At 38.0% G+C, this 16,851-nt stretch overlaps 1 protein-coding gene across 29 annotated transcripts in view; it reads left to right on the top strand.

Annotated features, from left to right (window-relative positions):
- Positions 1-16,851, top strand: part of ANK3 (ankyrin 3) — a 701,719-nt gene that overhangs the window by 634,012 nt on the left and 50,856 nt on the right. For 18 of the 29 annotated variants that reach the window (XM_054521780.2, XM_054521785.2, XM_054521783.2 and 15 more), the window contains 8 exons: positions 5,860-6,071; positions 7,326-7,533; positions 8,953-9,049; positions 9,378-9,606; positions 10,588-10,713; positions 11,473-11,595; positions 12,036-12,062; positions 13,575-13,656. In XM_054521780.2, coding sequence (XP_054377755.2) covers positions 5,860-6,071; positions 7,326-7,533; positions 8,953-9,049; positions 9,378-9,606; positions 10,588-10,713; positions 11,473-11,595; positions 12,036-12,062; positions 13,575-13,656 — 1,104 coding nt within the window. 29 annotated transcript variants of the gene reach the window in all.

Here is a 16,851-nt window from a genome sequence, read left to right on the forward strand (position 1 = left end):
GAGATCATACCACTGCGCTCTATCCTAAGCAACAGAGTGAGTGAGACCCTGTCTAAAAAAAAAAAAAAACCAAAAAGTAGAATACTGTTTCTCCATTTCTTCATGTAGACACCTGGAAATCTGAGTGTTGAAGAAGGCAGTGCATGTGATTCTATTTAAGGAATAGTACATGGAGACACTAAATGTCCCCCTTGCCTACAGCAATGCCTGAAATTCCCACATTAGTTGTGTCTTTGAGTTGGGGCTTATCTTCAAAATACTGTTAAAATGTACATTGAAGGTCAATAACCATGCAAGTTTTAATAGTGTCAAAAGAATTGCTAAAAGCTTTGAAAAAAAATGGACACAACACAGAGGGTCCCTGAGCTGCTGGGAAATTATAAAATATGTCAGAAGTTGGATGTGGAGGGTACTGATCAGCTTCTCCTGGGAGCTTCCCTGTTTATATAGTTAGAAATCTGAGCATTTCCACTTACAACTTGTCTGCTGCATCTGAAATGTACATATTCACTTTATATTTGGGGTGGCTTTAATACTTTATCAAAGGTGACAGAGTATAGCTTAAGTGTGGTCAGCCTGCCTCTATTACGCAAAGTGGCAATTCTTCTCAATTCAGTGCTATCATCGTTTTCAGGGGTGTTATAGCTGTTTCTTTCTACTTTTAATCCTCACAAATGTGTGCACATATACCCAGAACTCTCTCACACACAAAAATAGCTAAGAAGTGTACAGTACTGCCAGTTCCCCAAAAGATGCCTCAGTTCCTCTGGTGGGTCTAGACTGATCTCAAGTAAATTTCATACTCACAGGATACACAGCTTGTTATAAGCAGAATTAGGAAATCTGCCCCATTTGAAGGATGTAATTTCATGATCATGTCTTCTTAAATTGCTAGCACCATAAGGAGTCCTGAGCCATTTTGAAGGAGAACATAATGCCATCTTTGTGGCTGAAGTGAAAAAATATCTGTTTAGCTGATGATGAAAACAGATAATCAGAACTTTCTCAGTTGCAGCATGAGTTATGAACTTGAGGAATTCACTCTCTTAAGCCAAATCATGGAGAGGGAAATATATTTGCTTTCTGTGGAAAAGGTTTATCTCCTTTCAGTTACATGGAATAGGTGAAAACTCCCCCAGAATATTCTCCTAAGCAAACTGTTTGATTCTTTCCTATTTTTCTGTAGGAAAACTTTCTTTTTAAAAATTCTGGCAGGGCGCAGTGGCTCACGCCTGTAATCCCAGCACTTTGGGAGGCCAAGGCAGCCGGATTGCCTGAGGTCAGGAGCTCGAGACCAGCCTGGCCAACATGGTGAAACTCCGTCTCTACTAAAAATACAAAAATTAGCTGGGCGTGGTGGCACGCGCCTGTAATCACAGCTACTTGGGAGGCTGAGACAGAAGAACTGCTTGAGCCCAGGAGGCGGAGGTTGCAGTGAGCTGAGATCATGCCCCTGCACTCCAGCCTGGCCAACAGAGTGAGACTCCATTTCAAAACAAAACAAAACAAAATTATTTGTTTCTTTTCTTTTCCTACACTAGGATTTCAGTGTTTAGGTTTACAGAGAAGAAGATACTTGAGGAGGCAAAAAGGAGTAAAATTGCAGTTCCTTTTTTTTCTAATAGTTACCTTTTTTAATTAAAGAAGAAAATAGTTCTATAGTCATTGTTCCATTTGGGAAATCAATGTTTGATAATAAAAGTTCTGTTGGTGGCTCATTTTTTAAATCTGGGTTGAACCCTGTTTCTCTCCTAGTTGATAATTTGATTCTCCCATCTCAGAGTTTAGTGGTTGATCTGTAAAATGAAAAGATGTATTGATCCAATTACCTAATCATTCCTTTTGTCATTCTACAAGTTTCTATTTGAAATAAGCCATAATCTCAGCCTCACATATCTGATAAAGGAGGCAGAAATGTTAATAGTGAAGGGGCAGGGGGACATGTGCAGTATGTATCTGAGGTCTGAAAAGAGGCCTATAGGAATAATGAACAACAAAACAACCCCCCATCCCCCAAAGTTTGGGAATTTTTCCTTTATTTTGTTAATAGGTAAAACAAGCACAGCTATATCAACCCAAAGGTAATACTCCTTGTTCCCTACCCTCTTCTCATCTTCCCTCCCCAATTCCATTTCCTGTTCCTCTGAGGTAACAATTGCTAACAGCCTAGAATGTTTCTTCTACATATTTCTTATAAAAATATACAAACGTAGCCTGGTGCAGTGGCTCACTCCTCTAATCCCAGCACTTTGGGAGGTTGAGGTGGGCAGATCACGACGTAAAGAGATCGAGACCATCCTGGCCAACATGGTGAAACCCCGTCTCTACTAAAAGTACGAAAGTTAGCTGGGCATGGTGGTGCACGCTTGTAGTCCCAGCTACTCGGGAGGCTGAGGCAGGAGAATCGCTTGAACCCGGGAGGCGGAGCTTGCAATGAGTCGAGATTGTGCCACTGCACTCCAGCCTAGCAATAGAGCGAGACTCTGTCTCAAAAAAAAAAAAGTGCAGTTTACATTTTCCCCTATAAAGGATCATCCTGTGCACATTGCTGTGCATCTTGCTCAGGTGTACAGCAATTTCCACAGGTTATACAGGGCATTCGCTGTTTGCCTGGCTCCCTCCCTTCCTCCCTCCCTCCCTCCCTCCCTCCAGTCTACCCTCTAGTGTCACATCTCAAATCATCCTGTTCAAATGAGAACCTCTCCTCCCACCCCCACCCTCCCGGGTCACATTCTAGTCCCTCACTTTGATTTATTTTTTCTTCATATTTGTTTAGTGATGTATCTACCCCTCTTTATCCCCTATTAGAATAAAATTTCCATGTGAGAGTGACTTTAATTTCCTCTCTACCCTATCCCCAGTGACTAGATCAGTGCTCTACATGGTGGTCCCTCAGTAAAAACTTGATAAATGAATGAATTGGAATCATTCTGTTTACTAACTGCAGGAATGTCTAGGATATGGGTAAACTGTTACTTATGTAACCATTCCCTTATTCATAGAGATGCAAGTTCTTTCAAGCTTTAGTCTTTATAAGCAATGCTGCTGGGTGCTGTGGCTCATGCCTGTAAGCCCAACACTTTGGGGGGCCAAGGTTGGGGGGATCACCTGAGGTCAGGAGTTTGAGACCAGGCTGGGCAAATGGTGAAACCCTGTCTCTACTAAAAATACAAAAATTAGCTGGGCTTGGTGGTGTGTGCCTGTAATCCCAGCTATTTGGGAGGCCGAGGCAGGAGAATCATTAGAACTGGAAGGCAGAGGTTGCAATGAGCCGAGATCGTGCCATTGCACTCGTGGGCGACACAGCGAGATCTGTCTCAAAAAAAGGGGGAAAAAAAAAAAGATGTCAGTAAATGGTATTGCTGGGTCCAGGGTAGGTGCATTTTCAATTTGAATAGATGATGCCCAGTTACACTGTTAAAAGATTATTGCCATTCATACCCACTTGCAATAATGAAAGCACTTGTTTCCCTTAATTTTTCTCTGATAACAAGATGTGATTAGTGTTTAATTTTAGCTAATCCAAGAAATGGGTGTGGAGGGAGATAATATCTCATTCTAATTGGCATTTCCATGTAAATTATCTGGTTTGAACATTGTAATATGTTTTATTGACCATTTTTCAGCTTCTGTGAATTGTCTGTTTATAATATTTTGCTGTCGTCTATTGACTTATCTGCCATCCTATTATTAATACATTTGGTATTGAGCGTATTAATCTTTTACTTGTCAGGTGTGGCTATTTTTCCAGTCTACTTTTTTGCTTTTCAAGTTTACTCTTTTTGCCATGGAAATCTTTACATTTTTATGTAGTCAAATATTTTACCTTTTATATTATGCTTTTAGGCTTCTGGGTTTCCAGTTTTGCATAGGAAAGTTTCCCCTAACTAAAGCTAAACCGTATTTTCCTGAATTTTTTGGTAATATTTTAATTTTTTTTTTGGAAATGGAGTCTCACTCTGTCGCCCAGGATGGAGTAAGTGGCGTGATCTCGGCTCACTGCAACCTTCGCCTCCCAGGTTCAAGTAATTCTCCTGTCTCAGCACCCCAAGTAGCTAGGATTACAGGGGCATGCCACCACACCCAGCTAAATTTTGTACTTTTTAGTAGAGATGGGATTTCACCATGTTGGCCAGGCTGGTCTTGAACTCCTGACCTCGTAATCCGCCTTGGCCTCCCAAAGTGCTGGGATTACAGGTGTGAGCCACCACGCCTGGCCAGATTTTAATTTTTAAAAATAGTTGTCTCCTAAGCAAATGGAATTTTTTATTTATGTACAATAAGATGTGATTTAGCTTTGTTTTTCCAAATAGATTTCCTATTATGTAAATATCATATTTTAAATAAATCATCTTTCTCTCACTTATTTGAAATTTAAATATATGACCTTGATTTAAATATAACTTAAATACATAATACATATATAAAAGTATATATGGATTTATATATATTCAGTATACATATTTAAACTTGAATCTATTTCTTGATTCTCTATTATTGTCCCCCAACCTATTTGTCTATTCCTATGTATAATTCTTATATTTCTATATGTGTGTGTTTAACTGTTTAATTATGGTACTTCTGAATAAATCTTAATATCATATAAGATAAATTCTCCATCACAAACCTTTTTCAAAATACTCTTGCTAATCTCAAACACTTATTATGCCATAAAAATTTTTAATCATTTATTCCAGTGAAGCCCACCAGAATTATGCATAAAATTTGGCTTTGAAACACACACACACACACAAACACACACCTGGATGGACTGGAGTGAGAGAGGTGAGTTGGTTGGGAGGTGGTCTTAGCAATTAGGCAAACTAAAACAGGGCCTGAACGCCTGGGTGACAGGAGGGTGAGCCACTTCCAAAAGAGAATCAGCTGGACTTGGACTTTGACCGTTTGTTAAGGAAGTTGAGTCAGTCATAACTATTAGAGTGAAGGAATGAGCAGATTGTAAACCCTTCCTAGAGTTAGGACTATAGAGGAAAGTAGTTTTGGAGGTAGACAGGAGGGAAGAAGATGTATCCATTTGTGGACAGGTTGAGTTCCATGCATGAGAGCCATCAGTGGGCACAAAGAAATTGGTGATGATGATGCTAAACATTTGGATAACTAAAATATTTGAAAGAGGTTTTTAAATGAAGTTCTGGAGCTCTCAGGCATACTTAAGTTCTTACTTACTTGTGAGGCCTCACTTTTTTTTCTTTTTCCTAACTCATTTCTACTTTTGGCAGCTTGGGGGCAAATTATTGTAAATTCCCACTCTTGTTCTTGAAAACTGGGAATTTATCCACAGGTGGCAAAATGTCGGTTCTTGAAAATGTTTGTTCCCACTCCGTAAAAATATTTTCTACAAATAGTTATATTAATAGTTTTATAATATTTTTGCAAAACCCAATATTTTATGGTTACTACCATTTTCTCTTTATCATAAAAACTGTTTAGGCTATGGAGTATAAATGATTTTGACTATTAAAATTATGTATCGGCCGGGCCCAGTGGCTCATGCCTGTAATCCCAGCACTTTGGGAGGTCGAGGCAGGCAGATCACGGGAGGTCGGGAGTTCGAGGCCATCCTGGCCAACATGGAGAAACCCTGTCTCTACTGAAAATACAAAATTAGCTGGGCATGGAGGTGCATGCCTGTAATCCCAGCTACTCGGGAGGCTGAGGCAGGAGAATCGCTTGAACCCAGAAGGCTGAGGTTGTGGTGAGCCAAGATCACGCCATTGCACTTCAGCCTGGGTAACAAGAGTGAAACTCCATCTCAAAAAAAAAGATATATCATTTTGACTTAAGGTATGTTGTAGATATGCTTATTCTCATGGCATTTTCTTTCATTTGTCTTTTCAGAACTTGATAGCCCAGAAGAGTTAGGGAAAAAGCGTATCTGCAGGATTATCACGAAAGATTTCCCCCAGTATTTTGCAGTGGTTTCCCGGATTAAGCAGGAAAGCAACCAGATTGGTCCTGAAGGTGGAATTCTGAGCAGCACCACAGTGCCCCTTGTTCAAGCATCTTTCCCAGAGGGTGCCCTAACTAAAAGAATTCGAGTGGGCCTCCAGGTAATGTTCACAAAAAGTTGTTTCCCTCAGTATGCACAGAGAGCATGTGAGTGCATGTTTTGCTCTGGAAACAGTTATTCTGACTCATCCTAATGATACTGCAAATTAGGCTATTTGGGGAATCATTTACCTATTTCAGATAAAAAGCATCAAGTATAAAGTTAGCTTACTGGCTTGTTATATAAGGTACATATTTTAGGGTTGTTCTGTTTAAAAGTCTCAGTTGGTTTTTGATGAAAAATAATTTTTTCAATCATAGGTTATTGGTCTCAGTATGTGGAACAAGATACCAAGCCATGGTTTATGATATGCCACATCATAAAAATCAGTTATAGTGAAGGCTGCAAACTTCAGTGTTTTGATTTGATTGAAGTAAATCATAAATACTGGGTTTTATCCAAACCAGTTGGAACTTGATTTGGTTTGGAAAGCTGACTGGAAATCTTGGATCAAAAGATTTTTCTTATATTTATTTCAGCTAGACTTTAGTTCTTTTTTTCCTTATTGAATAAGGAAAATGAACTAAAGTAACTTAATTGATGTTATTAATATTGTAATTAATAGTTTAACTGAAGGTTCATGTTCTTCTCGTGAGGCTGGACTCTCCTGCCCAATGGAGTTACTGGGTTTTGTTTGTTTGTTTGTTTTGAGCCAAGCACACTTAAGTCCTGAGATGACCTTTAATAAGTACTTAGCGCTAACGAGACTACCTTACATTTCAGGGGTATGAAGCTCCCTTCACCTGCCTCCCAAACAGAAAAGAAACCAAATGGTAAAAGAGAGGCTTAGTAGACTAGAATTGAAATCTTTTGAAATTTTGAATGCATTTTGTTATTAACTCTGAAAGCCTCAGTTTTTATGTGGGTATGAGTTGCCTTTATGAGGTTTTACTGAATGTCCTGCATAGGTTTAAAATATATTGGACTCAGCATTTATTGCCCTTTAATCTGGACTAGACTAAGAAACTTCTATGCCATGAGACTGGATCCCCTCTCTTTCCTGCAAGCAGTGCTATTTGTGTTCTACTGGGGAAATACTCAGACTGACCAGTTCCTGTCATAGTGTTTGGTTTTGTTTATTCATGCTTTCCTAAAATAGTAAGAAAGGTTAAAAAAGACATGGTTTTTTTTTTTTTTTTTTTTTTTGGTTGTCTGTTTTTGTTTTTTTCCTTCTCACTTAAAAAGTAAACTTCCTGATTGGCAAAAAAAAAAAAAAAAAAGTCACTTTCATTTAAAGTCCTTTCTCTGTCTCTAGGCCCAGCCTGTTCCAGATGAAATTGTGAAAAAGATCCTTGGAAACAAAGCAACATTTAGCCCAATTGTCACTGTGGAACCAAGAAGAAGGAAATTCCATAAACCAATCACAATGACCATTCCGGTGCCCCCGCCCTCAGGAGAAGGTGTATCCAATGGATACAAAGGGGACACTACACCCAATCTGCGTCTTCTCTGTAGCATTACAGGTTTGGTTAAGTCACTGCTGTACTTCCTATTGATTGAGTCACAAAGATTCTGTACAAAGACATAAAACCTTTGAAATATCCATGCCAACATTATAAGAGAAAATAAAAGAACAAAACATTTTACTTGTCCATCACCTCATCTCTGGTTTCCCAAGGATCATTTCTTGGGAAGATCCTGGTCAAGATCCTGGTCTCATGACTCATTTAAAATTTAGTGATAGCATCTTTCCTGCTATTAAGGTTAGCATTAGTAGAAGTATCATTGAACCTACTGGAGCATCTAGGTAATTTCTAGATTCAATCTAGGTAATTTCTTGGTGACCTAGACAGAGGTAATGGACTTAGCAACATATTTTAAACTACAAGGAAATTGGGTGGACTTTGGGAAAAGGACATGTCCCACAGAGCACTAGTAATAGGAAAATGTTGAGTACGTGGTTATTCTCACCTACTGTACTCACTCACCAGTGTAATCCGAGAGTTTAAACATTCAGGGCTCAGAAGAACACATTTTGTGATAAGCACCTGGAATCTAGAGCTCAATTCATCCTTTGATTATCCTAATCCAATTTTTAACTGCAATTCCAAGATTATTAAAGATAGGTTTTGTTTTTGATCTTCTTTTGTTCTCCGAGGAGTAATTTTAATGGCTGATGCCCCTTTTTACCCTCGGTAATTAATTGTACAGAATGCCATGTACAGAATGAGCTGTTTCTTAACTTTGGTAGTTCTTACCTTTTTAAAGAGTAAGAGGCTGGGCACGGTGGCTCACGCCTGTAATCCCAGCACTTTGGGAAGCCAAGGCGGGCAGATCACCTGAGGTCAGGAGTTGGAGACCAGCCTGGCCAACATGATGAAACCCCATCTCTACTAAAAATACAAAACTTAGCTGGGCGTGGTGGCAGGCGCCTGTAATCCCAGCTACTGGGGAGACTGAGGCAGGAGAATCGCTTGAACCCTGGAGGCGGAGGTTGCAGTGAGCCGAGATCGCACCATTGCACTCCAGTCTTGGCAACAAGAGCAAGACTCTGTCTCAAAAAAAAAAAAAAAAAAAAAAAAAGAGTAAGAGACTTAATTATCCATCTGAAACAACAAATCTTTGCACTTACAAATTGCATTTATAAAATATACTTATAAATTATGGCTGCCCCAAGTTTAAGCCATTCATTAGTGCCCAGACAAAAAACAAGGATTTTTTTTTTTTAATTTAATATCATCTTATAAGGAAATCACAATAAGCCTGGTAAAAGTATAAAAGGAGAGTAGAGAGGAAAACTACCTTTAGTACACACTATTAAACTGAAGGTGTTGAAGTTTTGCCAGTTTGTGGCTATGCAGAAAGAAGAACAGGATATGATGAAAATTTTACAAGGAGGATCTCCCATGATAAAGTCAACATGTCTGCTGTTGTTCTCTCAGGGGGCACTTCGCCTGCTCAGTGGGAAGACATCACAGGAACAACTCCTTTGACGTTTATAAAAGATTGTGTCTCCTTTACAACCAATGTTTCAGCCAGGTATGGAAATAAAGGATTCCAAAAAGCAGTAAGAAATTAGTTTTTATTACCTTTTGGAAAGTAAAAATTGTTGTGTTAAATACTAAAAAAAAAATTGTTGTGAGAAAAAAAATCCTTAGTATTTGCTTATCAAAATTATCCTCAAATAACAAACAGAGGGTTTCTGTGTTTGATACATGGAAAAAACATCTTTGCTATTTAAATGAACAAGTTAATAACGTTTTGGGTTAGTTCCTTTACATATTCTGATTTTTTAAATTGTGAGTCTTTTTAAGATTTGGCTTTTAAATAGCCACATTTTCATACTTCTGTCTTTTGTTTTGCTCAGATTTTGGCTTGCAGACTGCCATCAAGTTTTAGAAACTGTGGGGTTAGCCACGCAACTGTACAGAGAATTGATATGTGTTCCATATATGGCCAAGTTTGTTGTTTTTGCCAAAATGAATGATCCTGTAGAATCTTCCTTGCGATGTTTCTGCATGACAGATGACAAAGTGGACAAAACTTTAGAGCAACAAGAGAATTTTGAGGAGGTCGCAAGAAGCAAAGATATTGAGGTACCTTGTTCACAAAAACAAGTTCATTTCATTACATACTCCAGATATGAGGTTTTATTTTGTGGCCTTAATAAGCACTCACTATAAAATACCAAGTGCATTATTGATTTTACTTTTACTTTAAAAAATTTGATATAGATTAATACTCAAATTTTTTTATCTTTTTTTATTTTTATTTTTATTTTGAGACGGAGCCTTGCTCTGTTGCCGAGGCTGGAGTGCAGTGGCGCGGTCTCAGCTTACTGCAACCTCCGCCTCCCGGGTTCAAACAATTCTCCTGCCTCAGCCTCCCAAGTAGCTGGGATTACAGGCGCCTGCCACCATGCCCAGCTAATTTTGTGTATTTTCAGTAGAGATGGGGTTTCACCATGTTAGCCAGGCTGGTCTCAAACTCCTGACCTCGTGATCTACCCACCTCGGCCTCCCAAAGCGCTGGCATTACATGAGTCACCACGCCCAGCCAATACTCAAATTATTTTAAGTGTCTTTGGGGCTGTCTTAGCTGGTTAAAACATAGTACTAATGAATTTAAGTTATGGTCTCCATTTTCTTGTGGCCACTTGAGTTACCTACTTTTCAGAATCACTGTTTATACACATTACTATGATTTTCCTTTTTCAAACCCAGTGAGCATGTAAGTATCTAACAAACAGTCCCAAAAAAAAAAAAAAAAGCTTTCAAAATCTGTACGAATAAGTGATTGATGTCAGGCACATTCTTAAATATTTTTAAAGTTGCCAGAATAAAAATAGATGTATAATTCTGTTCTGTATATGTCCATGATATGGATTCCAATTACAGTTGGTGAATTGTAAGCACACAACGTTATTTTTATTGCAAATAGCACCACAGAAGTAACTGCCTAATAGAGACATGTGTGACATAGTAACATGTCAGTCTTTTAATGTTATGTGACATAAAATCTCAAAATATTTTAAACTCAGATTAACATTAAATTGTTTATTTCTTTTACTCTAAAAGGTTCTGGAAGGAAAACCTATTTATGTTGATTGTTATGGAAATTTGGCCCCACTTACCAAAGGAGGACAGCAACTTGTTTTTAACTTTTATTCTTTCAAAGAAAATAGGCTGCCATTTTCCATCAAGGTAAATCATCTTTAACAGAGAATCTGTGAATTATGGGGAAAAAATACTCTTAGAGAATAAAAATAAAAGGTTTTCATGATTTATTTAATTTGAAATATCTCATCAAATCTGAACTCATAAGGTCAGATTTTGTTCTGGTTCTACCAGAGTATACTTTCAAGCCAGTAAAGCTTTATAATTGGTAAAAAGGATCTTTATATTTCAAAGAGTTTAATAACATTTATGTTTAAGCAAACATTTGTAAAACCAAACAATCTAGAGTAATACAATGTATTATTTCTGGTTAATGTTCGGTAATCAAATAATGGATGAAATGCAAATACAGTATTCAAGTTCCATTTTCATTTCTGGTGGAGCCCAGGGACATTCTAGAGGGATCACCTTCTCTCTCCAAGAACAGAAGGAGATAGGAAAATTGTTTTGTCATTATTATTTGCTGTTACTGTTGCAACAGCTGGAGCTTTCAGAAAAAAAAAAAAACTGTTAGAAGGAAAATGCACGTAACTCAGACTGCACTATGAATCGTCAGGATTAGATCATCAGACACAACAATCCTGTGTTTAGGAATCGGGCATCTAACTCTTGTTGAGTTCAGATGTGACCACCCCAGTTGCTGCATAATCGTAATCATCATCCTTTTCCCTTTACCTTTCCTGCCTCTCATAGGGCTTGATAAAACAACCATGTTTAACTCTTACACAGTTAAAAATCCTCAGATAAGTCTCATTCTATAACCATCAACTACCAAAATTCTTCTAGATTAGAGACACCAGCCAAGAGCCCTGTGGTCGTCTGTCTTTTCTGAAAGAACCAAAGACAACAAAAGGACTGCCTCAAACAGCGGTTTGCAACTTAAATATCACTCTGCCAGCACATAAAAAGGTATCTTTTAATGCTGCTTTAAATTGTCTTTCCCTGGTCTTGAAGAAGTGGGCCTTTGGTATGCAATTAAGGAATGCTTTGTAACATGAATAAAGCTCTTGAAACTGAAGTTGTATTAGTCTCCTCGTGTAGATTGCCTAAGTCTTGTTAATGTGGTGTCAAATTCTTATAGTTTGTATGATGGAGTCTTCTCTGTTTATTGCTTTTGCTTCTGCTGGTAGCGCATAGATTTTTATACTTTCAAATAACGCCATATGTTAATTTGCCATGGATGTACAGTTCTTGATATTTTTTGTTGGCTTTTTTTTTTTAATTTGCTTTGCTTTCTAAATCAGCTTGCATTTGTGCTCCCTACTCAGTCCTTTTCATATCCTGATATTCTTTTCCCTGCTGTCCATTATAATATTCCTTGTCTCTGCAATGCATCTTGGAACCAAAAGGAGACAGAGTCAGATCAAGATGATGAGGTAATATAAACACTTCTGCTTTTATTCTATCAGAAGTAGAATAGAAATTGAATCTGTATGACAGAAGTTGCAGAGGGCTAAAGTGTGGGAAACATATAAATTATATTTTTGCAGGTCTTAAGTAGGTAAAAGGGTATATATTTTTCTTAAATGGTTCACTCTTCTTCCACACATACTTAAGAGTACTTAAATATATTCAACAAAATTATAATTCAGCTAATGATTTAGAAACTGAAGGTCTTTAAACATTTTTAAATATGGTAGATTGGCAGGTATAAATAAACATTAAAAATTTTTTTAGACAAGTCAAGTGCAATAGTGAGAAAGGGGGAAAAGAGTAGGACCAGGAAGTTCTATCTATGACTTATGAGAACAGTCAATTGAGATAACGCTTCAAACCTGCCAAACAGACATTTTGTGAAAGTTTCATGTGCCTATTTTACTATCAACTATATCCTACTATCCAGTATGTCATAACATTTAAATCAAGATCACATTTAATATGTGCAATTTTTTGTACAAATAAACTTATATTGTATGTGATACAGAATATTTGCTTACTAGCTATTGATAAATCTTTGATACTCTCACTAAAGAAATTTATCTTGACCATTTTTTTAAGAATATAGTTCAATTGTCTCCTAATGTTTCTCTAAGTTATATGATAATTAGATTTTTTAATCCCACACATCAATAGTAATAAATAGAATCAAGTAGCCTTAGGATGCAGTAGTAGTACCTCTGGCCAGGCGCGGTGGCTCACGCCTGTAATCCTAGCACTTTGGGAGGCCGAGGCGGGGATGGGGTGGGGGGATCACCTGAGGTCAGGAGTTCGACACCAGCCTAGCCAACATGGCAAAACCCAGTCTCTACTGAAAATACAAAAATTAGCTGGGTGTGGTGCTGCATACCTGTAATCCCATCTACTCAGGAGGCTGAGGCAGAATTGCTTGATCCCAGGAGGCAGAGCTTGCAGTGAGCCAAGATCTCACCACTGTACTCCAGCCTGGGTGACAAGAGCAAGACTCCATCCCTACCCCCCTCTGCCCACACCCCCCCCAAAAAAAAGTACTTCTAACAAAACCATTCATCTGTTTTCAATCTCCTCATCTACACTTTATACCTGTTAACATACAGAAACCCCAGCAGTAATTGGAATAATAAACTTTGTGTGCCTTTCTCCCTTAGAGTGAGTGTACTTTGTGATATATGTGCTTTCAATATGAACAGATCCAGGAAAATTTACTGCTCAGCATCAGAAGTCTCTGTAATGCTTGTCTTTTACTTGTACTTCCCTGTAGTCTGCTGTGTTGGTGCTCTTAAATTTGCCAAATGATGATTTTGGTTAAGACACGGGGGGTGGGGCTATAAAATCCCAGTAGGAAATTAACATTTCCTAAGAAGGAAAATAAACAAGTTATCAATATGCCATCCTACAAAATGTTTTAAAACTGAAGATGTCACAGGGAAGTTGGAAATAGAGTTGTCTTTTTTTTTTTTTTTCCTTTTCAGATTGAGAAAACAGATAGACGACAGAGCTTCGCATCCTTAGCTTTACGTAAGCGCTACAGCTACTTGACTGAGCCTGGAATGAGTGAGTTTTCTAACACATTTACTAATCTATGTGGATTTTCATAAGAAGAGACATTTTTTCTATACAAACCAAATTTTATCATTTGGAAACTCAATGGCAAAAGAAAAATTGCCTGCAGGAAAACCCTATCATACAACCTAAGTAATATTTTGTACCTAGTTGAAGATGTGAGGTAAAAACACCTCTAGCTCATACTTCAAAACAGTTTTTAAAGCCATTAACTATTTTTAAATTAGAAACATCTATTACTTTTCTTTTAAAACCTTGATTTCTACTTTGATTAACTATGCTAGGAGATAAATATGAATGTTGCTTTAGATCTATGCTCAGATTAAAAAAAATTACTCAAATATTTGGAATGGTAGAAAAATGATAAAGTTACTTTGTCATCTCATTTTTCTCAGTATAGATAGGTTGTCATATCCTAGTCCCGATTCTTTTTCTTCCCACTTTGCAAGAATCACATTTCCTTACCTTCTTGAGGTAGCACTTGTTTACAGAGTTCTTCTTTCCTCCTTCCCTCCCTCTCACTTCCTCTCCTCCTGTCCTTTATTAAAATATCAGTTCTAAGGCTGGTCTTCACTAGACCGGTTAGACCCTTTTCTTTTCTCAATGATTGTTTTGGTTCATTGTTAGCTGGCATGCACTTATTAAGATATAGATTCATTCAGTCCTATCTGTTTATATATTCTCTCTCTCTCTCTTTCTGTCTGCCTCCTCCTCCCTTTCCTTCCCTCATCCTTGTAATCATCACCCCTGGTGATCTCTGCAGCCCTCAAGATAACCCCCTCCACCAGCAGGAACTAAGAGTATTGAGCTCAGCATTGTATTTGACTGACATATTGGTGCCACTTTAACCATTCTCCTCATTTTAAATGAGGGGAAATTATATAAAAATTATTTTTGAATTAGTGAATCATTCCTAGCTGTTTCCCACTGACACAGTTTCTTAAGTTCAAGGAGGTCTGGAAATTTGCCAGTAAGAGTCACAACTTTGGCTTTTCCCACCTTTTCTGAAGTCTTGTTTTTGTGGGCCAACAGCATAGCATATAAGATCTGTGGCAGGACACTACTGCACTACTTAGTTGAGATGGTCTTAGTATCATTTTCTGGAGCCTAGCTCCTTGACTATTAGAGAAGTTTCAACATTTAAATACAAAATGGAGAATATAAGAGAAATGAAAGAAACCTACCACATTCAAGAATGTTTCCTCAGATCTCAGTTCTCCTCTAGCAGAAATGTCTAAATCCTCCCAGAAACATAAGGGCTGAAATTAACTCATATTATGCTACAGAGCAGAAGAGGGTGTGTGTGTGTGTGTGTGTGGGCTGAAATTAACTCATATTATGCTACAGAGCAGAAGAGGGGTGTGTGTGTGTGTGTGTGTGTGTGTGTGTGTAGCTAGGTGGTTTCTAGTAGAACTAAATACATTGGGGAGGTTTTCTTTGGAATACTGTTTTGCCCTAGAGATCTTCAGTGGGTAGTTGGTTGAGACCCTGTAGGCAACATCATTAAGCTTTGGACAGGCTCAATGGACCAGCTGCTTTAGGTCGGAGGCCCCTTCAGGCAGGTGAGTTTCCATCTGATTCTGGTTGCTAAGGCAAAGTCAATTGAATGTTTCCCACTTATAATAGTGTTACTGGTTAGATCCAGCTAAGGTGTATGCAGCTTGTGTTCCTGGACTTTTGGTAGAAGAGGAGGGAACTTTTCTGTTTTATGAAAGGGAACATAAGGGTGGTAAACAAGGGAATGAATAGGAATAGGAAGTGACTAAGAGAAAACTAAGTCTCAAAACTGGTGTTATGGGAACTCCAAGTGAATGCCACTTTTCCCTCACCACGCTGCCTTTCCAACCCCTTCCCCCCAGGAAAAAGATTCTGGATTAGTTCAGTGCCTGACATCCAGAAATTCCCTGTTATAAAGGGATCCCAAAATATATGTCATTAAAGCCTAAAATGTGTAACTGATTGGTAGGTTGGTTGTTCCTTGTGAAGTATAAAACCATAGATGTGGTTCAAAAGACTTTTTTGCCTGATTGATAGAGCCAGCCTTCAGTGGTAAAGGATAGATGGTTTGTCAGTGTCTGATAGTTACAAAAATAAATGCTTGTGAGACACAGACTAAGCTCAAATCATTGAATTTGAAGGAATCCCCGAACCTTCCATTTGCAGCATGGCATTTCCAAAAGAGTTCAGCAGTATAATATTGAGAATTATGGCAAGAAGGGGTAATGAATAGGCGAGTTTTTCCTTAGTTCTTCCACTTTCTTTAGAATAATATGTAAGCCTAGGAAAGGATATGTTCGGAATGTTTGAATTTAAATGTACACTAGAAATGAACATCTTCACCCTTGTGGGAGTAGCTGCTAATCCAAGGACTGGATTGTAGCAATGGCACGGGCACAGCATGAAGAAGAACATAAAAGCTGAAGCAGATTCTCATTTTCTCTTTGAGTTTCACTATTCTGAACCAGGGCTTTCTTGGAGCAAAACTGTATTCAACTTTGATGTAGAATATTAGCCGTTGGCAGGCCTTGCAAATCTCTGTGGCCAGTTTGGTTTGTTTGGGTTGTAGAAGCAGAGAGGACCAAGTATGTGTTTGTGCTCCCCAGCAAGTGTGCTTACTTCATTTGTGTGTTTCTTGCTCCACTGCCAGAAGAAATGCTGGTATTACTATATCCATTCTTCCTAGTGGTAGGTCTACCTCATGACTGCTTCAGTGTTTGTGATATCCATGAGTCCCATGAATATTATGGGAAGGCACCAGAATTGGTACCTTTGAAATTGATAAACATATATACACACACCCCACATATCCTACTGTAGGTACTTAAATATGGGGTGTTAAAAATATGAATGTATTTTTTAGATGTCCCCCATGATAGCTTTTGAAAATTAAATGTAGATTAGGTTATGAAAAAATATCTGAGATAAACTATATGCTTTTATCCGTAATGAAGAGTTACAGACATGGACATATGTGTTGCAGGTGATTTTATAATGTGCAGTAGAAAATATTTTCCTAAAATCTCAAAAGGTACCAAGACTTCATATCTCATGGAAAAAGTGTACTCTTCTTTCTAAATGCCCTTGTGAAAATATCTTTAAAGTTTATATATTGTGCATAATATGGCATACAAATTGTATTACTTCATTGGCTTGTTTGCCATGATATATATTGTGCATGATAAAATG

Source organism: Pongo abelii, chromosome 8 (assembly GCF_028885655.2).
Source record: "Pongo abelii isolate AG06213 chromosome 8, NHGRI_mPonAbe1-v2.0_pri, whole genome shotgun sequence".
In the NCBI taxonomy this organism is placed as follows: domain Eukaryota; kingdom Metazoa; phylum Chordata; class Mammalia; order Primates; family Hominidae; genus Pongo; species Pongo abelii.